The sequence below is a fragment of the Pelophylax lessonae genome (assembly GCF_965119305.1).
Source record: "Pelophylax lessonae genome assembly, chromosome: 2".
In the NCBI taxonomy this organism is placed as follows: domain Eukaryota; kingdom Metazoa; phylum Chordata; class Amphibia; order Anura; family Ranidae; genus Pelophylax; species Pelophylax lessonae.
In genome coordinates, this window is record NC_138769.1 from 347,596,348 (window position 1) to 347,621,002 (window position 24,655).

The window sequence follows — 24,655 nt, forward strand, 5'->3', positions numbered from 1 at the left end:
ATTAATAAGCTGTTTAATGCTTTAACAATTTTAGATGGATGACTATATATGTTTTTTTGAAATTTTTACTACAATTTTTTTTTCTTCCGGAAACTGAACCAATGAATTTGATTGGTCAGAATAGAAGCAACTCCAAGTGTTTTTACCCTTGAATTTCATATTCCTCATATGTGCATGCTGTACCATGTACTTGTATGAGAAAGTATCCTGTTCTCTTTGTATTTCTTGCTTTTTTGTGAAATTCCTAGCGTTCCATCTAGTCCTTCTGCTTTCCTATTAAAACCTGACCACACTAAACAAGAGAGCACAGAGTGGTCAGTTCTCTAGGTATGCTGGGAAGTCAGCCTGCTCTCCTCAAATTATCAGACTTATTCTGACATGCCCTCCCCTGCACAGCCATTCACTGGAGAGTTCAGTGTACTGTTGCTTCTCCTCCCCCAGCTCTTATGTAGCTGAGAACATAGATTATGTGATCACTCATAAAAAAGGGGAAAAAAAGTTTTTTTATAAAAATGTTTTTATATCTATACACAAATGTTTTGCATTTCATTTAAGTTTTAAACTGAATGGGTTGTTTTACAAGGTGATCATTTGGAATCACTTCAAGTTCTTATATTCTTACTTCCAACATATAAGTAGGACTCATATTATATGGTATAATACCAGTTTTCACCATCAGGATAAGCTGTATTTAAAATCTGCTTTTTAAGGGATCAAAAGCAGGTGTAAAATGTCCACTGTCCTTTAAAATGCCGTTATTGCTAAAGGTAAGCTATGGTTTTACAATTTAATTGACAAGTTTTTTTTTTTTTTTTTTTTTACTGCGATAAGAGACTGAAATGTAACATCGGAGAGCAGAGATTTGTGCTCCAGTCCTTGATACACTTTTCTTTAAGGTTTTAAAATTAATTCAGATTGAATAGTGTGATGCAAATTTCAAAAGTTTATGAGCTGTGTGCAAGACAAAGGGCAGATAAAAATTTTGAGTAGCCTTCATCCCGTAAAAATCATTCACATTCCAGGAAAACCTAGTTCAGGCTATCAATTTATATAAGAAGTAGATACATTTATCTTTTTATATCCATGCTAAAAAGATAATGGCTTCAGAAAATTGATTGTATTGTTATGTTTGCTGACCTGGGGCAGATGACCTCACTAGCATCTCCTAATAAGAACAGTACAGTTACTACTCAATATAAAATGAGATGATCATTTAAAAAAGCCCTTTATCACCCAAATAAATAGACCATACTAAATAAGGTAATAGTGCAGGGTAGTTTTTTTTTTTTTAATAAAACATTTTTTTAAAGTTAATACATTTATAGCAGCATAAAGCGTGCAAACACATAAAACAGTTTTATCACCAGTGGAACAAAATATCAACCATGTTGTTCCACGTGGGATTCCCAATCCAGTTGTACAAGCAACATCTAAATATAGGGATATACTGTAAATAGCCGGTGCCCGTCAGATCTAGGTACCGGAGGGTACCGGATACCGGATTAGAATATTGGGGCGATGGTCAGGTTGGGGGGTCTGGGGGTGGATTTGCATCAGTTTCCAACATGTGGCTAAACCTAGGAGTTACATTCTCACAAGGTCAACAGAGACCGGTCAAAATTCCTTAGTAGGTAGTGTTTAGGTGAGGGGGACCAAATCTTTTCAAACTTACATACCAAGTCCTTAAGGATTGTGGCCATGTTCTCATTATTTAGAAACCATATAATTTTAAATAAAATAGCAAAAAAAAAATTACAGTGCTGAATACCCTTATGAAACACATTTTTTTGATTATCTTGTCAATACCATTGCACACTGCAAATGTGTTTATTGAAGCCCGTATTCGTTTATGTTTGTAAATATATTGGTTTGCCAGATATGTTTCCAGCTGTCTTGATCCACTACCCTTCCCAGGCCTTTCTCCCACACTGCTACACAGGTAAGAGGGTTGAGTGTTTGCCCTGCTAGGAGATATATATACTGTATATATATATATATATATATATATATATATATATATATATATATATATATATATATATAGTGTATTTGTTATCAAAGTTTATTTGTATGTGTAATCAGGTCTTTATTTGATTTACTGTGCCAGGGTTTTTAGACCTTTAATAAGGGGGGAGTGACAGCTGGAACTCAGTGTGAAAGTTCCCTTCACACTCATTGACAGTGCCAATAGGATGTTCTCTCAAACTGACCTCCTGCTGGTAAGTGTAAGGGTGGGGGTCTGTTCTAAGGGTTCTATACTCTGGGGGTGAATGATTGTGTATTGAGGGGTGTGTAATTGGGAGAGGAATGTCTATACTAGGGGGAAAGATGTCTGCACTAAGGGGTCTGAACTGGGGGGAAATTTAGGAATATTGGAGGACAATATGTATTGAGATGTGCTGGGGTTCTGTCTGTGCCTAGGGGGTCTGTGCTGGAGGGGTTAGCCTGTACTAAGGAATCTGTGCTGGGGGGGGGGCTGGTCTGTGCCGGGGGGTTGATCTGTGCTGAGAGGTCTGTGCTAGGGGATTGATCTGTGCTTAGGGGTCTGTGCTGGGGAGGTGGTTGGTCTATTCTAAGGTCTAAGGTGTCTGTTCTAGAGGGGTCAGTCTGTACTGAGTGTTTGTGCTTTTTTTTCCTAAACAATACATATCCTATAAAATTTCTCTTTTAGAATTCTCTTAGAATGCTCTTAGAGGTCTTAGAATCTCAAGCAGTGCTCCTTTTTAGAACCTGATCTCCAGTCTAACTGGTCTTATATTTCTGAATTTTGCACTGCAAAATGGATGGGCATTCTCAACCAACAGAGGGATAGGAAATTCCTCAATTTAAAATCCAGGATTGCAGAATTATGTCATACCTGGTTGACTACACTTAAGAAACCCTTAAGGATAACCTCATTGGTGGCAAATTAGGTAAATTGAGGCTAGACTTAGATGACTATAATTCCAATAAAGTTTTTTGTTGGAGAAATCCCAGGACTCATGGTCCCATCCAAGACCATACATCTGGACCCACACCACTTATGTCTTGTCGCCCTTTTTCTGAACCCACTCCCAAACCTGCTTACCCTCCCCATCCCACTCCCAAACCTCAACGTCCCAAGAAGGTACCTAGAGTTCCATCAAGCCAGGTATCCAAACCTGGACCCAAGTTACATATCCCTTTACTGGAATCCTTTAGTCCCCATCAGGTGCCCTTTTCCTGAGGCACAACCATTGCAGCAATATCCAACTCCATTTATGTTGATTCACATAATGACAATGTATCACCAGCCCAGGTACCCATTCCACCTCTGTCTTCTCCCATACAACTCCAGGGGCCTCTGGACCCAGTACATGGCAATCCTTCATTTAGCTCTCATCATTCATCCCTTGCTATTGCTTCAGATTCTGTTGATAAGGATTTTATAGATCTAAACCCCCCCCCCCCCCGGACTTCACCAAAAGAAAACACGGAGGAGAGGTAGGAGAGGGGCAGAAATAAGAAGAAACAAAGACAACATTCGTAAACTATAAAAATCTACAATCTGTCCACTCATGTGCTTTCACCCCATGATATTTCCCTCTTAACCAAAGGTCTCACCTTTGCACCCACTAGCTAACCCAACCCTTTCATTCTTTTTAAGGATCTGAATAAATTCATCAGGGATCTTACCGTCAAAAGGTTTTTTAATATCAAAGCCAACAGATGTGGTCATCCACCCACCGATATGACATACGACAGCTATACACGTTCTTGAGGAATTATATGCTGAAAATTATCATGAGGATCTTGATTGGCTTACACAGCATTGTCCAACATCCCCCCCCCCATTTTGCAGATGAGCCTGCGCCCCAAATCTGTTTTCAATCCCACACATAGTAAAGAACCATATCTTCAGATGTTTTATCGAGTAGTTTATTCTGATCTTATGAAAATGTGTAAATCCAATTCTGCCCTTAATTCCAAATTGTCCAATCTTACCACAAGAGACCATAGCCTTGAACAAACTCACCACCCCTGATGATATTGTCATCAAATCCACTGATAAAGTTGGGGGTATAGTTGTTCAAAATAGAGTTGTCTATATTACAGAAGCCAACAGGCTTTTGTCAGATTCTGCCACTTATATCCAATTATGCCACAAATATCCATTATATCCAATGACCCATTACATGACTTCTCCAAGGAAGCCAGTCTTATTGTGAAAAGGGGCACTAGATGACAATATAATCTCTAAAACTGAGGCTTCATTTCTAATCAAATACTTCTATCAGGTTCCTTATTTCTATCATTTACCTAAGATACACAAGAGTCTTGTTAATCCCCCTGGTTGTCCCATAGTTGCGGCTGTGGATAGTGTCACTAGTGAGTTCCTTAAATATGTTGACTTACTTCTACAGCCCCTAGCCCAAAATCTCCTATCGTATATTTGTGATGGAGTACACCTGTTGGACATGCTGGCCTCCTACACAGTGGGAACCCGCGTACTGGTGGTTGTCACTTGATGTCACCTCTCTTTATACTTCTATCCCTCACGAGGTAGGTGCAAAAGCTGTTGAACATTTTCTGGCAGAAGACCCAAACATCAATCCTAGACATAAAAAATCAAAACGTGATGCGCCAAATGTGTACAAAATAAATAGGTGATCCCATGAAAACAATATGATAGGTGATCTCATGAAAACAATATAGTGTCCATATAAATAGGTGCTACAAAATAGTGAATGATGTATCCAAGTGTCCAAAGGTAAAGCCTCAATCCCGTGAGAGTTGATAAGGAAACACGAGGTGTGTCAAATCCCTTCAGCAGTAAAATTGGCCTCTCACCTTAACATCAGACCCAAACGGGCCAGCATAAGCATATAAGGGGATAAAAGACTCCACAGATGACTCTCCAGCCTTCACCTCCGGAGGTCGCCGGGACATAAAATAAAGATACAAGGCAGAAATCGAGTGCTCTCTGTTTGTATATGAATGAGCTTTATTCAGGAAAAATGGGTAACTCACATTTGCTGGGCACTCAGCCGTGCCTGCTTGTATGGCATTCAGTGTGAGAGTTCCACCCGAACGATGATCGGCGTCAGGCACGCAGGCTCCGCCTCCCTATACGTGTTACGCCGGAGCGTCGGCTCCGTTGGCTTCTTCGGTACCGAAGAAGCCTACTGAAGAAGCCAACGGAGCCGACGCTCCGGCGTAACGTGTATAGGGAGGCGGAGCCTGCGTGCCTGACACCGATCATCGTTCGGGTGGAACTCTCACACTGAATGCCATACAAGCAGGCACGGCTGAGTGCCCAGTAAATGTGAGTTACCCATTTTTCCTGAATAAAGCTCATTCATATACAAACAGAGAGCACTAGATTTCTGCCTTGTATCTTTATTTTATGTCCCGCCGACCTCCGGAGGTGAAGGCTGGAGAGTCATCTGTGGAGTCTTTTATCCCCTTATATGCTTATGCTGGCCCGTTTGGGTCTGATGTTAAGGAGAGAGGCCAATTTTACTGGTGAAGGGATTTGACACACCTGGTGTTTCCTTATCAACTCTCACGGGATTGAGGCTTTACCTTTGGACACTTGGATACATCATTCACTATTTTGTAGCACCTATTTATATGGACACTATATTGTTTTCATGAGAGCACCTATTTATATGGACACTATATTGTTTTCATGAGATCACCTATCATATTGTTTTCATGGGATCACCTATTTATTTTCTGCACATCTGGCGCATCACGTTTTGATTTTTTATGCTTTTGATTGTGAGGTGTGGACACGATTAGTGTATGCAGCCGGATTTATTGATTTATTTATTTATGCACATTGATTTGTTGGATATTGTATTTACACGCACATTGATTTATCACCTGGCTTTGCGCTGATAGTTTTTTCACTGCATCAATCCTAGACAAGCCCAATTCATTCTGGAAGCCTTGTCATTTTGTTTGGAACACAATTATTTTGAATTCAATGGGACCTTCTATTTACAGACCAATGGCACAGCTATGGGGGCCACTTTTGCCACCAGCTATGTAAATCTTACTATGGGTTTTTGGAAATTGTTGTATATCACCTGCAATAACCCCTTTGCTGCCCATGTGGTCTACTATGGTAGGTATATAGACGACATAGTGATCATTTGGGATGGCCCACCACAGACCATAGATATTTTTGTTCAACATTGTAATAACAATATATTAGGTCTATCCTTTACGCATGTCCTGGCCCAAGATTCTTTGGCGTTTTTAGATCTTAAATTATGCCATGATGACAATAAAATCTTTGCCAAGAATTATGTGAAACCAACAGCGAGTAACTCCTATATTACTTTTCAGGGTTGTTATCATCCTAGGTGGGTACAAAATATCCCCCGGAGTCAGTATTGTAGTTTGCGGAAAAACTGCACTTATGATGATGACTATAACACTCAAGGACTACTCCTGGCCAAAAAATGTCAAGATAAGGGTTTCCTTTCTCCCCTTGTCAATGATAGAGATGTCGCGAACATAAAATCGTGTTTTAATCCATAAAGGGCATAAATCACCTAACATTCCTAAATTGTTTGGAATAACGTGCTTTCAAACATCCAGTGTGTGAATACGATCAGGTATGATGTTGTATTGATCAGGTAGTGTAAGGGTTACGCCCGCTTCACAGTGATAGACCAAACTCCCTGTTTAACGCACCGCAAACAGTCCATTTGCAGTGGGCACAGTACAGTCTGTGGGCCTGACATTCACTGGCAGGCAACTGCAATTATATTACAGAGGAAAAATTAATTACTTTTTATCTGCAAGGTGCTGTGCCACCCTATATGAGTGGTGGGCTGTGGGCACAGTACGCTCTGTGGACCTGACACTCACTGGCAGGCAACTGCAATTATATTACAGAGGAAAAATTAAATTAATGTTTTATCTGCAAGGTTCTGTGCCACCCTATATGAGTGGTGGGCAGTGGGCACAGTACAGTCTGTGGACCTGACACTCACTGGCAGGCAACTGCAATTATATTACATAGGAAAAATTAAATTAATTTTTTATCTGCAAGGTGCAATGCCACCCTAAATGAGTGGTGGGCAGTGGGCACAGTACAGTCTGTGGACCTGACACTCATTGACAGGCAACTGCAATTATATTACAGAGGAAAAATTAAATTAATTTTTTATCTGCAAGGTGCTGTGCCACCCTATATGAGTGGTGGGCACTGGCAGTGGGCACAGTTCAGTCAGTGGGCCTGACACACACTGGCAGGCAACTGCAATTATATTAAAGGGTAAAAATGAAATGACTTTTTTATCTGCAAGGTACTGTGCCACCCGATATGAGTGGTTTGCACACAGTACAGTCTGTATATATATAGAAAAAAATAAATAAAAGCAGACTGATATACCAGCCCTAAAAAGGGCTTTTTAGGGTGCTGTCAGGATGCTGTCCTTACAGCAGGAGTGGACACAGAACACTGGCCTAGCTAATGATTTTCCTATTAATTCAGCAGCAGCAGCAGCAGCACTCTCTCTGCTCTAACTAACTCTGCAGCTTCAGAATGAATCTAAGATGGATGCTGTCCTTGCTTTTTTATAGGAGGTGGGAGGGTCTGGGAGGGAGGGTACATAATGGTACATTATTTGTACATAATGGAAAAACGTATCACATTTCCATAATTGTTCTGCAACCTATGTTGTATACTGTTTGTCTTGCCCATGTGGGTTGCTCTATGTGGGTAGAACAATCAGACCCCTTAGAACCCGGTTTGGGGAGCACTGGCATTTTATTGAGAAAGGAGGCAGTGAGCACAGTGTTCCCCGCCATTTTTTAGAGCACCACAACAAATCCACTATTGGCCTCAAAGTTTGGATTATCGAATCCATTCCCCAAACTTTTTCTGCGGCTGAACGGTTTAAGCGACTGTGCCAACAAGAAACTTTTGGGATATATTAGTTGGGCACTCTTGTGCCAGGAGGTTTAAATGAGGAGATTGAAACCCATACTTTATTATAACGCAGACCCACCAATTTCCGTACCCCCCCTTCTCCCCTCCTCCCCTTCGCTCTTTTTTATACATACATGATAGATAATGAATTTATTATAATATACTGTGTTATACAATATTTTAAATATTTATATACATATTTTTCATAATAATTTTTTTATATTGATTTTATTTTTTATTTATTTTTATTTTTATTTTTTATTTTTACTTTGATTATATATATTTTTTTATTTTTGTATTATTTATAATTTATTATATATTTTTTTTTTTAATCTCATGCTTTATAGGATCTTATGGATGATGTATTTATTCTAGGGAATGTCTATATATTGTTCATATCCTCATCATCCATTTTCTCTCACATGATACCACCCTTGTTCTATTATGTGGCCAGTTAACAGTCTCTGCTATCCCCCATGCTATTGCTGTGATTGATTCACTTCGCTATAAATACCAGTATTGGAACTATTTCATGTTAGGCCTGTAGAAGGAGCTGTAGCTCTGAGCGTGCAGCCTGCACTTGTTCGTCTTGCCTGCCCGAATGTTTCCGCTTCCAGTGACGTCACATCCACCTACAGTCCATGCTGGTTGCTTCCTGGTGGCCACGGGACAACCGGAGGAGCTGGAATCTGCATCTTACAGCCCCATGGATGGCTTGAATAGAGACAGAGATGGATCTTAGGTGGCGCTTCCTTTTTGCCCCCCACTTCTTCTTTAATCCTAGATATAGAGCTGGCTAGACTCTGAGAATAGCTGCCGCCATTTATATTCTGAACTTTTACTGCTAACCAATGGACTATCATTGCATGGACTTATTTTGCTGTAATAGTGAATATCCTTTGTGCCAGATACATTGTGTTTTTTTTTGGGGGGGGGGTTGTGCTAGGCAGGGTCTGTCTGTGCTTAGAGGAGTCTGCGGTGGGGCAGTCCATTTGTTCTGTCCTGATGGGGTCCATCTGCGCTGAGGGGTCTGTGCTGAGGGGGTCCACCTATGCTGAGGATTTTTTTCTGTGGGGGGTTAGTGTGCACTGGAGGAGGGGCTGGGGGAATCTGTACTGAAGGGTTTGTACTGGAAGGTATAAAGGGATCCGTCTGTGCTGGGGAGGTCGGTCTGTGCTGGGGGGGTCGGTTTGTGCTGGGGGATCTGTCTGTACTGAGGTTTCTGTTCTGGGTGGGTCAATCTGTGCTGGAGAAGGGAGTGTGTACTGTGGGGGTTGTGTTAAGGGGACAGGCCTGTGCTGAAAGGGGAGTGTGTACTGAAAGATTTGTGTTGGGGGGGGTCTGTACTGAGGGGAAGGGTTGGGATGGGCATTTAGAGATATTAGGGGAGATCTGTACTGTGGAAGATATGGGCATGGGGGTGTGGGGGGATTTGTGCTAAGAAGCGGGGGTCATTAAGCCCCTCCCATTGATGCAATTTGATCACACATACAACTTGGTGTGACATTCTGCACTATGTGACTTGTTTATTTTAGTTACGCACAGCAGGCTGGAAGACAACCTACCTCTCATGTGTTAGTGTTTTTTAGTTGTAGATGAACATCTCTGGTTGGTGAGCAGTCGTGCAGCTTGTTGAACAGTGCTTTGTTAAACAACACAAGAGGATTGGAGTTTGCTCACTCTATACCATCTTGTCTCCATACTTACACTTCAGGTCCAAGGCCCAAGGCCCTGCAATAGCAATCCAGATCCTCTTCCCCCTTGTCCAGCCAGATCCTGCTTTTCCAAAGATTTACAAATTTAAGAGTGACATAATATTTTCTAGTCTCAGGGAATATCTTTCAGATAACAAAAAAAAAAAAAAAAAAATAGATATTTGATTTTTACATTTTTTTATTGGGAATGTTATATAGCAGAAAGTAAAAAAATATAGGTTTTTTTTTCAGAATTGTCGCTCTTTTTTTGTTTATAGTGCAAAAAATAAAAATCTCAGAGGTGATCAAATACAACCAAAAGAAAGCTCTATTTGTGGAAAAAAAAAGGACCTAAATTTTATTTGGGTACAGTGTTGCACGACCGCACAATTGTCAGGTGAAATAACGCAGTGCCATATCACAAAAAATGGTCTGGTCATTAAGGGGGAAAACCTCTGTACATCTGTAGCATGCATTAAACATGCTACAGCAAAAATGACATTTCTAAAGGAAAAAAAACAGTCAAATCCCATTTAGAATTACTTTCGGTTACAATTGCCTACTCCTTTCTATTAAAAAAATGAAAGGAACAAAATTGCATGGGTTGCCTCCCCCAGTCAATACCAGGCCCTTTGGTCTGGTATGAGTTTTAAGGGGAACCCTGTGCTTAAAAGGGGTCCCCCCAAAAATCCATACCAGACACTTATCCGGACACACAGCCTGGCAGGTCAGGAAAAGGGACTAGCAAATGCCCCCCCTCCTGAACCATATCAGGCCACATGTCCTCAACATGGGTGGTGCTTTGGGGCAGGGGGGCAGAGCTGTTTATGGGGACAAAGGCCTCTTCCCCACACCTGGGCTGTGGTTGTCGGGGTCTGCGGGTGGGGGGCTTTATGGAATCTGGAAGCCCCCTTTAACAAGAAGGGACCCCAGATCCCGCGCCCCCCCATGTGAATGGGTATCGAGTACATCGTACCCCTACCCATTCATCAAAAAAGTGTACGAAAAAATAAACACATGAGACAGTTTTTGACCAGTCCTTTATTCAAACATAAAAATTAAAAATAAGTGTCACGCCATGTAAATCCATCATCAATCACGCCACCAACCCAAAAAAAAAGGAATCTTTTTTCTGGTTATATTGGGTTTTCCTGTATCAATCCAATGCTGCTCTTCTCCCCTGTCTTTCTCTTCTCACAGAATGTTTGTGCAGCAGTAGAAACCATTGGCTGCTGCCAGTTAAAACCTGTGAGCAGAGAGCAGGGGAAGGGGCCAAACTGCGTTGTGTGTTTCTATAAACACATACAGTTTGGCTCAGGACTGAGCCTGCACAGAATAACAGGAGTAGACAGTGCCGGCGTGGGAACCGGTCCGCTCAGCATGCCCAGTGCAAAACCATTGCACAGAGTAGGTGAGTAATACATGTTTTATTAATTTAATTTAATTTAATTTTAAAAAAATGCATTTAGAATGTGAATTCTGGAATCTGGAATGTGTCCTAAAGTTTTGTGACTTCTGGAAAAACAGGTAAATTCACAAGAGCATTACTTTTACAGTACTATTGCTGTGGTGCCAAGAAAGAACATTTTTTGTCAGTTTTATAAAACCACCACTGGATGTAGATTGAAATATAATAAGTGGAACAACATTTGATTGCAAGAAAAGCTTGTGTTTCAGTTAAAATAGCACGAAAGGCAATTGTTTTTGGTTTATTTTAGAAAGAGTAAGAGAGGATTATAACCCTTCTTATACCGCTCTGGGGGTGGGGGTACCTTTAATGCAGAGTGCACTCATCATTTTCTGGGACCAGGCAGAGACTGTGGTCATGTGAAAAATCTAACATTAAGGCAGTTCTCTGACTTAGAGATGAGCTTCTACATCATGTGCAATAAAAAAACAAAATACAGAGTTCCTCTGAAAACATGGTGTCACTACACACTGTAACTTAAACATTGCATTACGAGGGACATGCTGAGCCTGCATCCGTTCCACCTGTCTAGCACACATCTGTCACCTTACTCCCAGTAACAGTATAAGGTCCTGCCATGCACATAGTGCGGACCTCATGTGTGCACTTTTTAACTCCTTTACTTCTGTACCTTGTGACCAAGTCACGTATCATGGGTTTGGGTCTGGTTGCTATGAGTATCCAACTGATAGGGAGTCAGCCAAACATCGACTCCCTTGTTACGTGAGGACCTGTCATCTATACCTGATGACTAATTGCTTTGTGTTTTGGACTCATGCTTGGGTACTGTGGGGGGCTTAGCTCCAGTACTGTTCACCTTTCCTGGGAAAAAAGTATTTTCTTAAAATTTTGACTTGTAGTCAGTTTTATTTAAAAGGTTGCACAGGAAACAAACAAAACAGAAAATACATCCTTGCTTTCCAGGCACTAACTAAACAGTACAGGTTCCTATCTCACAGGTGAAGAGCTTCTCCTAGTCGCCAACAACGTTTTGGAAACCTTTACCTTTCTCTCCACATATAGCTCTCTCGGGAGGCTTTCCTAAGTCCCAGGCCAGAGCTTACTCCAGTCCTTCCTTATTTATACCACCTGCTGTTGGTCACAAGTGGAAAGCAAAAACAAGTTCAGAATCCACACTGCCAAGATGGCCTGGAAAACACGGACCGGGTTCTACCTTAGTTTCCCACATAAGAAAGCATGCAAGGTGATACAACACTCAATCACCTTGCCTTTCCTTATGTCACAGTACTCTTAGCAACTACACTCTTCTTCTTGCCTTGTCAAGTTAGCCCTTTTGTAGTGGTGTTACTTCATACTTTTTTACAGACCTCCCCCCCCTTTTATTTTTTTTTTGATGCGCCAAAAGCAACATGCACCCTTTTGAATAAAAAAGCTCAGTACAGTCCTTAAAGTTCTTTAGTAAAACAGGTTAATATGAACAGGGTCCATTCCCTAACTTTAACTATAACTGAATGGCTGCCCATACCTCTGCAATGTAGTAGTCTATGTTGGCGTTCTCCAGGTGCTGGTTAATCTCCAGATCCATGGTGCTTCCAATGGACTGCAGCAGTTCTCCCTCACAGCATATCTAGTCAAGCGCGGGCCAAAGAGTAAGGCTGGATTCAAAAAGCCAGGAAACTGTGCACGCATACTTAACTCTTTCCCCCCCAGCCTAGACCAGCCATTAACTAGCAATAAACAACCTGCCTACATGTGTCTCCCTCAAAATATTTCCCTTCACTTCCTGTTCCATAGCCAAAAGAGGAAGTGAAGAGAAATCCCTCTAAAGTGAGATAAATTATTTGTCGTCACCAGAACTACTGTCTCTATTGGAAGATTTCCTCTCTATTGCTTTTCTGGTGACAAACCAAGATATGGGAGTTTCTTTCACTTTTTGTGATTATGGTAAACAGGATAAACAGAGATAATGAATCTCTCTAGCGGGGGCACAGACAGCAATAATGACTAACAGACTCTCTATCTTTCCTTTAATTATATTGTAGGCATATGACATAAATGGTTAAATGAAAGTAGAGTTGAAGAACCCTTAAGTAATCTTTTCCTGCCAATCTATAAAATAATATATAGATCAACTAACAGTAAACAGGACTACTGAAATGTCTTTTGTCACAACAGCAATGATTATTGTTTAGTTCAAAATCTGCTGATCAGACCATACATATTTTATGTATTTATCAAATGCAGGACAAGTACATTATATTTGGAGATTAATTTACATTTTAGAAGGATGTAGGAAATGTTTGTGAGCCCACTAACACTTATGTATTGTGGCAATGCACTTGCTTTATTTAAAAATACAGTTTTCTAAAATAATCTATATAGTTGACTTTCATCGCCCTGAAAGATTTTTTTTTTTTTTTATAAATACCACTTTTAATGTGTAGGAGGGGAGGTTGTTGTTAGTGTGAAGCAATCACATTACCTGCCATTATTCCAAGCTAAAATGGTTTCTATTGGTGGAATCTATCAATGGAGGAAAATTGCTGGGAAGTAGTTTAGGATAATAGTCCATTAAAGAGCAATTCCATGCAACCAGTAAAATCAATTAGTGCAGTCCTGATGTTATCCAGGGATTATTGCAAATGTGCTCAAATCAGAAAGATTACCTTTAATCTGAGTCGTATAGTTTTTTTTTTTTTTTTCATATGTGCTCTGTAAAATGGTCCTACTAAAAAGGACATATCAGAAACTCTTAAAGGATGCCTGTCATGAGAGAAATATTAGCCTGTATATGGAAATTTTAGGTACATGGCTGCCTCTGGTTAAGTAGAATGAGTCACTGACCCAGAACAAATTACAGTAAAGTGACAACAAAGGATTAGCATGAAAGCCAGGCAATTATCATTTTACTGGAAAATTTGCAATGGCTAATCTAACAGCTAATGAAAATAATCTGCAACAAATATTTTACTTTCAAGAAAATCGAGCTTTCACTGCTGTTTTCCTATTCTACATGTCACGAACAATATTTATCATCTACATGCATGATCGTTAGGTTGGCAGTGCAATTTTCCTTTTGCAAATTAAGGCCATCTCATTTTCTAAATAATCCACCATGATTAGACCTTTAGTTACGATATTTGATTTGTTCAACTCAAATTGGTTATGCAGTTATGCCTTGGAAATACAATTATACATAATAGGAAAGGTTCAGTATTGATTTAGCTACAGCTTGTCACAGCTAATTAGTTTATTGTTCTGCATAACTAAAGGACGTATTCATTTTGAGAGCCTGTGTTTCTGTCTTAATGTAATCATGTTGTGTTGATAGGATTCCAAATTTCACTGCAAGACATGACTTGAAATGTCTCTCCACACTCCAGGAATTTCAAAGGAGATCAAGTATAACAGGAGTGGCTAGGAGCCAAACCTTATTTCCATTCTAAGTATTTGCATGTAGACTTGACTCAGCACAATATAAAAAAGTTATATAGAGCATATTATACATACAGTATATAATATAAGACTATAGAGATCAGGCCATCTAAACCCCTTCTAGGCCAAAGACATGTATAGCCAGATCTGACAGTTTTCTGATATTTTATATCTGAGTGCATATTTGTTAGCTGCTTGGGAACACAATAGTATTCAGATTTGGTTTAAATAACTTCAACTGCCTATATTTTAGCTATATATTGATGCACCTTGAAGAACTCTAGGCAGATATGAAAGAACTTGGTTTTTCCAATTACATGGTCTGATCAGGTGGGGAGTGGACCCCTGTCAAGGGGGACCTCTCCAGAAATGAGATCAGGTATCTGACATTGTAGACTGAAAGGGGTGGTATTGATTTACCTACAATTTCCCTGGAAGGGCCAGTTAACTGCAATGAAACACAGGATACAATAGTTGTCTGTGTGTCATGTTCACAATAGAATGTAGAGATTCACTAGGTTCCTGAGCTGTATGATATGCAACATGTTTGCATAATAATGCTCCTTTCTGAATGGCCTTGCATGTCACCAAACAGCAAGTAAAGCGAACTATACTGCTGTGCAGTCACATGAATGAAGTGTCACTTTGTGCAAAGTAAAGTTCAAACAAAAAGGGGGGTTGTGTGATGCAATAAAACAAGCATTACACCGCCGACAGACCAAAATGGACTGCTGCTCGCATGTTAAACTGCCCTGGTGTAGCATGCAGGCAACTGTGAATGGGCCTCTAAGCAAATCTAAATCCAAAAAGGAATATTCCATATTTTGCAGCTTACCACTCCTTGGATGTTGGCGCTGCATTCATTTTCTTTTTTGTGGCTTTTTTTCATTTAATTCCACGTAGTAAGCTTGTGGGTAACGTACACCCTGTCCTTTCATGTCTAAGCCTTTTTTCTTCTTAATTGTATCTTTAGGTGGCGCAATGTTTGTCATCCAGGCTGGACTTCAAACATGTCTGTCTTTGTTTATTTCCATTACATGTTGGAATGATGGTATTAGTAGTTTACACAATACAGATCGTTGTTTTTTTTTTTCCTTTAAAGTGACACTAAAACGCCTTAATTTGAAAATGACTTAAGTCAATGGGGCAGGAACAAAGGGGGGGGGGATAGACAATAAACCACCCCTAGTTCCTAAATAAGGACTTTAACGGATGTCCTCCTTTTTTTGACCACATATGACCATAGAATGTGGATGTAGCTGTTAGCAATGGCAACCAACACCATAATCTCATGTTTGTCTAAAGTCAATGGGGGAGGGCGATTTTTTAAAATCATCTCTAGCTAACAGGCAAGGGATTGTCAAACAAAAGACACAGAGAGATGGGTACTGCCATGGGGGACCTGTACCAATGAAAACACATTTTTTTAAATATGAAAATGAATAGAAACTGTGCAAATAGTGCAAAAATTACGTAAAGCTGCAACCACAAAAATAAGATATCCCTTCTAGTGTCAAAATGTAAAATACATATGTTGTGTTAAAGTATAAAAAAAGCATTGTTCCTTCTCAAAACTTGCACATAAACGAAGCAGGTCGGGCAGAGTGTCTTTGTGACGTCATCGTGTATTGAAGTAACCTGGGGAGTACTACACGATTGCCGGCTGGATGTTTTATGCAATGCATTGCCTGTTTATCATGTAAGTGTGATTTTAACCACTTTAACTCCGGAAGGTTTTACCTCCTTAATGATCAGGCCATTTTTTGCGATTTGGCACTGCGTTACTTTAACTAAAAATTGCGCGATCGTGCAATGCTGTATCCTTTTTTCCCCACAAACAGAGCTTTCTTTTAGTGGTATTTGATCACCTCTGCGGTTTTTAGATTTTGCGCTATAAAAAAAAAAAAAAAGATAGTTTTGAAAAAAAAACACAATATTTTTTACTTTCTGCTATAAAACATTCCCAATAAAAAAAATTTAAAATCAAATTTTTTTATCAGTTTAGGCCAATATGTATTCTGTATTTTTGGTTAAAAAAATCCCAAAAAGCGTATAATAATTGGTTTGCGCAAAAGGTATTGCGTTTAAAAACTATAGGATAGATTTTTGAACTTATAAATGTTTTTGTTTTTATTAGTAGTGGCGGGGATCAGTGATTTTTAGCGGGACTGCGACATTGTGTGGGACAGATCAGACCCCTAACTGGCATTGTTGACACTTTTTGGGGACATTAATACAGTAATCAGTGCTAAATATTATGCACTGTTACTATATAAATGACACTGGAAGGGAAGGGGTTCATACTGGGGTGATCAAGGGATTAAATGTAAGCCTAAATGTGCTTACTAACTGTGGGTGGGGGGACCTTGACAGGCACACAGAGATCGGTGCTAAGCTGAAACACATGATCTCTGTGTGCCTGTCTGACAGAAAAGCCGTCTGCTTTATTTACATAGGCAGGCGGCTTGCCTGTCAGTTTCCCTGAAGATTGCAGGAGGCCAGCGGCGATCAAGCCCACTCCTCCCATGGTCTGTATGTATGTGATTATGCACTAACTGAGACTTTTGACACTTTTTTGGGACCAGCGACCTTATTACAGTGATCAGAGCTAAAAAATATGCACTGTCATTGTACTTATGGGAAGGGGTTAACAACAGGGGCGATAAAAGGGTTAAATGTGTTCCTAGCCAGTGTTTATATACTGTGGGAGAGGTGCTTTTACTAAGCTAAGTCTTAGATCAGTGTCCCTGCTTTGCAGTAACACAGGATCAAAGCCTTCCCTAATGACAGAATGGCAATCTGCCTTGTTTCCATAGGTAGATTGCCGTTCTGCCTGTGTCCTGCATAACTGGAGGGTGCCAGCAGACATCGCGTGTGTGGAAGCGAGACAGCGGTGGCGTGCATGTGCACATCCTACCCGAAAGAGCCAGGTCATGTATATATATATACCTGATCCGGCGCATAGCTGCCACCCTGTAGCAGTAAAACTGCTATACTGGGGCCAGCAAGTGGTTTAAGACCCAAAGGAGTCCATTTGGAGCTGTGTTCAGAAAACAATGGTGTTTAATGAGGAGAAGTGCCATGGTTGCAGATGATCAGCATTTGAGCTTGTATTGACCGCTCTGAATAAGGGTGTCTTCATGGTCTGGTAAGCCTGCACCCTTACTAATTTTTAAATATACTGTTCAGCAGGGAGAGGATACTACTACTTATGTGACTTCTAGGGCAATATAGGAAGAACACTACTCATTTATATTACATGCTTGGGAGATGCTTTTAAGCTGTATGCAATGTTATAATAGTATGATTCTCATTGACGGCATCAGCAGCACCATATTTTAGCATTACATATTTTGCAAGTGTAATTGATTTTTTATATTTAAAGACAACAGCAGCAGCACCAGGGCTTGAGTCCTGCAGGAATGCATGCGTAAACTGGAACCAATACTAGGCTTTATTACTGCGTAAACTGGCCTCAATACTAGGCTTTATTACTGCTTAAACTGGCACCAATACTAGGCTTTATTACTGCATAAACTGGCATCAATACTAGACTTTATGACTGCCTAAACTGGCACTAATACTAGGCTTTATTACTGCGTAAACTGGCACCAATACTAGGCTTTATTACTGCATAAACTGGCATCAATACTAGGCTTTATTACGGCATAAACTGGCACCAATACTTGGGGTTATTACTGCATAAACTGGCACCAATACTAGACTTTATTACTGCGTCAACTGGCACCAATACTAGGCTTTATTACTGCATGAACTGGCACCAATACTAGGGGTTATCACTGTGTAAACTACCATCAATACTAGGCTTTATTACCGCGTAAACTGGCAACAATACTAGGCTTTATTACTGCGTAAACTGACACCAATACTAGGTTTTATTACAGTGTAAACTAGCATCAATACTAGGCTTTATTACTGCGTAAACTGGCACCAATTCTAGGGGTTATTACTGCGTGAACTGGCACCAACACTAGGAGTTATTACTGCGTAAACTAACACCAATAATAGGCTTTATTACTGAGTGAACTGGCACCAATAATAGGTTTTATTACTGCGTAAACTGGCATCAATACTAGGCTTTATTACTGCATAAACTGGCACCAATACTAGGGTTTATTACTGCATAAACTGGCACCAATACTAGACTTTATTACTGCATAAACTGGCACCAATACTAGGCTTTATTACGGCATAAACTGGCACCAATACTAGGCTTTATTACTCTGTAAACTGGCACCAATACTGAGGGTTAATACTGCATAAACTTGCACTAATACTAGGGGTTATTGCTGTGTAAACTGCCACCAATGCTAGGCTTTATTACTGGCACCAATACTAGGGGCTACTACTGCATAAACTGGCACCAACACTAGGGGCTATTACTGCATAAACTGTTTGGTGAAATTGCTTTAGGCTGTGAAGAAAAGCTTTTTCTGGGGTCTGAAGCAATACCTGAGGAAGAAAGGAAAACTCTTGAAAGCTTGTCTTTTAAGTGTTCGATTAGTACAATAAAAAGGAATCCTTGCATACTGCATTACTCTTGTATTTTGTAACCTTACTTATACTGTATATACTTACTTCGTCTTTTCAGTGGTATTATATAGTGGTGACAATTATGAGTGCCCCCCCCCCAGTTTTGACTTTGGTATCTTATATTGTTCCTAGAGTTGCCACTGTGTGACAGGCGCTGCTCCAGCAGCCGCCAACATAGCTCGCATAAGTGCCACAATCTGATTGAGTGCCACACAGCTGAAGCAGAGCCTCTGCAAAGGATAAAGACACAGCAGCAGTAGGCTGCCATTAGGTAGGCTCCTTTAGCTTCCCCCAGAATGATTCACAGCAGCTCTGTGCAGCTTGCTGCGGGGGAAGTGACGCCATGGGTCAAAGTGCAGCAAGAGCCACACAGAGCTGCTCTGTGAAGTGCAGGGAGCAGGCAGCCTACTATATTACACACACCCGGTCAACTCGTTAGTGAGGCTCTCAAGCAGCAGATAAAGCCAGGGGAAAGAAAGCATTAAAATCAATTGGGGAACCCTAAATGTATTAATTTTAGTAAAAATATTTAATGTAAATGCCATAAACTAAAATGAGAGATTCACAAAAAAAAAAAAAAAAAAAAAAGAGTGATATGCTAAAAGTGGTGTTCAAGATGCATGCAGAACACAAAACCTAAATATTTGAGTAATGGAAAAAAATACTACAATATTAAGACATTATATGATTACCATTTTGGCTTCAAAGGTTTTTTCCATCTTTTAGTTTTACTGCAGAACCCAGTGTGTGTTCCACCCTTTCCACCCTCTCATTCAGTAAATTATTATTTTTTTTATTGTTTTTATTTTTACAGAAATGAGCAAAACGAAAGGGCAACATTATAGATTTCTTCTCAAAGGCTTCCAGTAAAAAATCACATACTGAGTCTGCAAGTTACTCATCTCAGTGTGAGCCTCCGCTTCAGCAGGATGACCCACTGTCCTCTGCAGAAACTACACAGTCAGTAACTCAGCTGTAGTTGACTTAGTTACTGAAGATACAGCTGCTGATGTTAGTGAGAGAATTCTTCTACCAGAATGTTGGGACAAGAATCAGTGGCTAGAATTTGAAAAAAAGTACCCTTGTCTGTTTGCAGAAAATTGCCTTTTAGGAGGCAATGTGTGTCGTGAGGTTAAACACCTTGGAGAGTCTGTTTCACAGGGTGTATCTATGTCACAAGAATGGAGGAGTGGCATAGTGTGGGGGGTGCTGGGGGGGCCAGCCGCATGGGGCGCAAAATCCGGGGGGGGGCGCATCCCGTGGCCTCGCCAGTGTCACTTAAACACAGCTGGTTTAGGGTTTTTTTAACAAAACACTGGACTGACTGTGCTCCTGAGATGCCGTAGATTTAAAAATGGCGCCGTCCGGCACCAACATGTCACCGTTAATGCACCACAGCTCGGGAAAGGCCGTACACATTCGGCTATTCCCAGCAATAGCCAAACGCATACAAGCTTTCCCGAGCGGCAGCGGTGCACGCGCAATGACGTGTTGCTCACGGGCGGCGCCATTTTTAAATCTATGGAGTCTCAGAGACAGGTAAGTGTGAAACTCCTCCACAGCCGCACTACCTGCCATTATGCGGGGCTGCGGGCATACTACAAGAGATGCAGTGCTGTGGGGATGCTACACCTGTACCATCCCCGCAGCATTGCATCTCCTGTAGTATGCCCGCAGCCCTGCATTCCCCTGTATAATGCCTGCAGACCTGCATTCCCCTGTACAATGCCCACAGCCCTGCATTCTCTTGTAAAATGCCCACAGCCCTGCATTCTCCTGTACAATGCCCGCAGCCCTGCATTCTCCTGTACCATGCCCGCAGCCCTGCATTCTCCTGTACCATGTCCACAGCCCTGCATTCTCCTGTACCATGCCTGCAGCCTTGCATTTTTTCTGTACCATACCCGCAGCCCTGGATTCTCCTGTACCATGTCTGCAGCCCTGCATTCTCTTGTAGTATGCCCGCAGCCCTGCATTCTCCTGTACCATTACAATGCCCACAGCCCTGCATTCTCCTGTACCATGCCTGCAGGGGGTCAGTGTAGGGGGGGGTCAGTGTAGGTGTCAATGAAGGGGTCAGTGTAGGTGTCAGTGTAGGGGGGTCAGTGTAGGTGTCAATGAAGGGGGGTCAGTGTAGGTGTCAGTGTAGGGGGGTCAGTGTAGGTGTCAATGTGGGGGGGGGGGTTAGTGAAGGGGCCAGTGTAGGTCTCAATGTGGGAGGGGTCAGTGGAGGGGGTCAGTGTCAGTGTCAGTGAAGGGGTCAATATAGGGGGGTTGGTGTAAGGGTTCAGTGAAGGGGGTGTTAGTGTAAGGGGGGTCAGTGTAGGGTAGTCAATATAGGGGGGGTCAGTGTAGCGGGGTCAGTGAAGGTGTCAGTGTAGGGGGTCAGTTTAGGGGTCAGTGTAGCAGGTCAGTGTAGAGGGGTAAGTGTTAGTGTAGGGGGGAGTCAGTTTAGGGGGAATCAGTGTAGGGGTCAGTGTAGAGGTCAGTGAAGGTGTTGGTGTAGGGGTCAGTGTAGGTGTCAGTGAAGGGGGGGGTCAGTGAAGGAGGGGCAGGGAAGAAGGGTCAGGGAAGGGGGCCGGTGTATGTGTCACTGTAGGAGGGGTCAGTGTAGGTGTCAATGAAGGGGTCAGTGTAGGGGTAAGTGAAGGGGGGGTCAGTGTAGGTGTCAATGTGGGGGGGTTAGTGAAGGGGCCAGTGTAGGTGTCAATGTGGGAGGGGTCAGTGGAGGGGGTCAGTGTCGGTATCAGTGAAGGGGTCAGTGTTGGTATCAGTGAAGGGGTCAATGTAGGGGGGTTGGTGTAAGGGTTCAGCGAAGGGGGGTGTTAGTGTAGGGGGGTCAATATGGGGGGGGTCAGTAAAGGTGTCAGTATAGGGGGTCACTTTAGGTGTCAGTGTAGGGGGAGTCAGTGCAGGGGGAATCAGTGTAGGGGGAAACAGTGTAGGGGTCAGTGTAGAGGTCAGTGAAGGTGTTGGTGTAGGGGTCAGTGTAGGTGTCAGTGAAGGGGGGTCAGTGCAAATACTGTATGTGGATAGTATGTGGCAGTGGGCAGATGGGAAAAGTCATATAAAATAGATAAGCAGATGATTATGGTTCTCAGCATTGTTAATCACAGGGGAGGCCCGGTTACCAATCACCTGCTCAATGTGATTTATATGTGACATAGCAACTATCTGTGGTATTGTGACTGATTCCTGTAAGCCACTTGAATAATATCAAAATGAGGTTTAGTTTTCCTTGTTTCCTCCATGGATAAAAATTGATGACCTAGCGTAACTTACGTGCCAGGGGAAACATAATTTATGACGACATGTGTCGGACAGAGCTAGGTGCCGTGATGTCATCACATTCTCAGAAGTGTTCCCGGAAGTGCATTCTAGGCACTCAGGACTGGTTTTCTGACAGCGCTGTTCTATTTAAATAAATTTAAGCTTCTATTAAATTTGTAAATGCATATAATTTCTTTTAATAAAATAGTTTTTCTGGTTTTACACTGTGGGAACCTCTTGGTCTCCTTTTTCTCCCTGCCATGCATGCAAGCATTGAGCGATAATTGGAGATGGAGGTTTTAATTTGATATTCCTGCCTGGATGCCAACCTGGGGGATGGAAAGTGGAAGATTGATGGAATAGTGGCCACAATTACATTGAACGTTATATGATTTCTCTATAACATGAAAGTCATATTCCTCTGGTAAGCCATTTGGTGTGTTTGTTTGATGGCAGAGATCCAGTTGGCGTGGAATTCACAATACAGTATTACTTTTTGGACCTGATATTTGTAGTGTAATTTCACATATTACTGCATGAGTGTGGAACTATTAGTATTTTGTTTATTTTATACTGTTTATTGTGTTTGGTGTTGTAGGGTGAGTTTACATGGATTGAAGTAGCGTGGCACAGTGGATTTATGAATATTATAAAATAAAATTGAAAGATTGTATAGCCCCCTGAATAAGTGAGAGGATTAAACTAGTAAACCTAATGTTTGGGTATTTCAAACAAAAGCAAGTTGTGCAAATAAAGCTAGCTCTAAACCCCAAATTGTACCATTAAAGTGCAATTTAATACAGTACAGATATACCTGCAATATTTACTTGAGAGTAGATTCCCGCTGCTACCCCAAGTACTACTGAGGAGTGAAGCAACCTGGAGATATACACACATGCTTACCACGACCACTCATATTCAGAGAATCGTGGTATTCTGGTAAGCTAATAATAAGCTCGTCTGTGCTTGGTGAAAAGGTCAAAGGTTTTTACTTTGGAGCACTACAAAATTTCAATAGTGTAGTACAGTACATTACCATCATGTTGGACTTTATTGCAATATTGGAACTGCTGTTTTACTGGGTGTTTTATGCCTTTTTTTATTTTATTATTTGTCAAATATGTATGTTTGTTTGTAATTGTTTCACTTTTTGGGGTTTAGAGCTGCCTTTGTTTGCACAGATTTATGAATTTTGGTGCTATATTAAATACTCCATAGCGTGCTGGCTGCTCTTTATTCTTTTAACTAACTAACTACTAACTACAGAAAAGATTTATGTCATTTTTATTGTTTTTTTTTTTTCTACTAGCAATGGCGGCAATCTGCAATTTTTTGAGGGACTACGACATTTCGGCGGACAGATCGGACCCCTGACTGACATTTTTGACACTTTTGGGGGGAACCAGTGACATTACTACAGTAATCAGTGCAAAAAATATGCACTGTTACTGTAATAATGCCATTGGCAGGGAAGGGGTTAACACTGTGGGTGATCAAGGGGTTAAATGTTAGGCTAGGGGAGTGATTCTAACTGTGGGGGGGGGCTTGTGGAATCACCATAGAGACCTGTGTTCCTATATAAAAGGATCACAGGGGCTCTGTGATCATTCCAGGGAGAAGAAGGGTCAGCTGTGTTTACAACAGCTGCCCGTCCTTCTCTGTCAGCGGGGAACGATCGCGGGTGTCAGGCGGCAATCGGAGCCGCCTGCCCGCTGCATCGGCTTCCCTGCTGACGAGCGGGGTCGGGAGCACACGCTCACCCCCTAGCCTCCTGTGCGCGACCGACGCTATGGCAGTTCGCGCAGGAGCGGCTGCCTGCCGCAGTATTTCTGCGGAGGGCGGTCGTAAAGCGGTTAATTCATGTGCGTGTAAAGGCAGGTGTCCCAATACTTTTGGTAATATAGTGTATGTCAAATGGTTAGAGACAAAATTGTTTACAATTAACATCAAAATGGGACGAAGTGCAAAAGAAAAAAGTTATTTTGCCAAACTTTATAAATGAAATGAAAAGCAACCGAAATTAGAAGAAAGTAAAACAGGTGCCAGCTTTGGAGCATTTTATAGGAAAGTATGACTTTTCTAAATTGCTGCAATCACCTACATACTTACAAGCCTCTAAACCTGCAGAGAAAATATTTTCTTTTATGTTGTATTAGCAGATAGTCTGTTCTGGCAGTAATGGCACTGAAAATAAGAAAAGCTCAAAATACCTTTTCATAGTACTTGATCTCATACTCTGTGTTGTTGATGAATGGGAAAGCAGGCTCCTGCCATGATAACGTGATGCTTTTTTGATCCACTCTGTCCGCCCGAATGTCAGTGATCAAAGACAAGGCTAAAAAGATGAGAGCAGAAAATTAGCCA

The 24,655-nt window shown here is 41.4% G+C and overlaps 1 protein-coding gene across 1 annotated transcript in view; it reads right to left on the minus strand.

The window, feature by feature from the left end:
• Window positions 1-24,655, minus strand: part of EPHA10 (EPH receptor A10) — a 963,870-nt gene that overhangs the window by 254,284 nt on the left and 684,931 nt on the right. Inside the window, exon 6 of the mRNA XM_082245791.1 lies at window positions 24,502-24,626. Within this exon, the coding sequence (XP_082101917.1) occupies window positions 24,502-24,626 (125 nt within the window). The remainder of the gene's footprint in view (window positions 1-24,501; window positions 24,627-24,655) is intronic.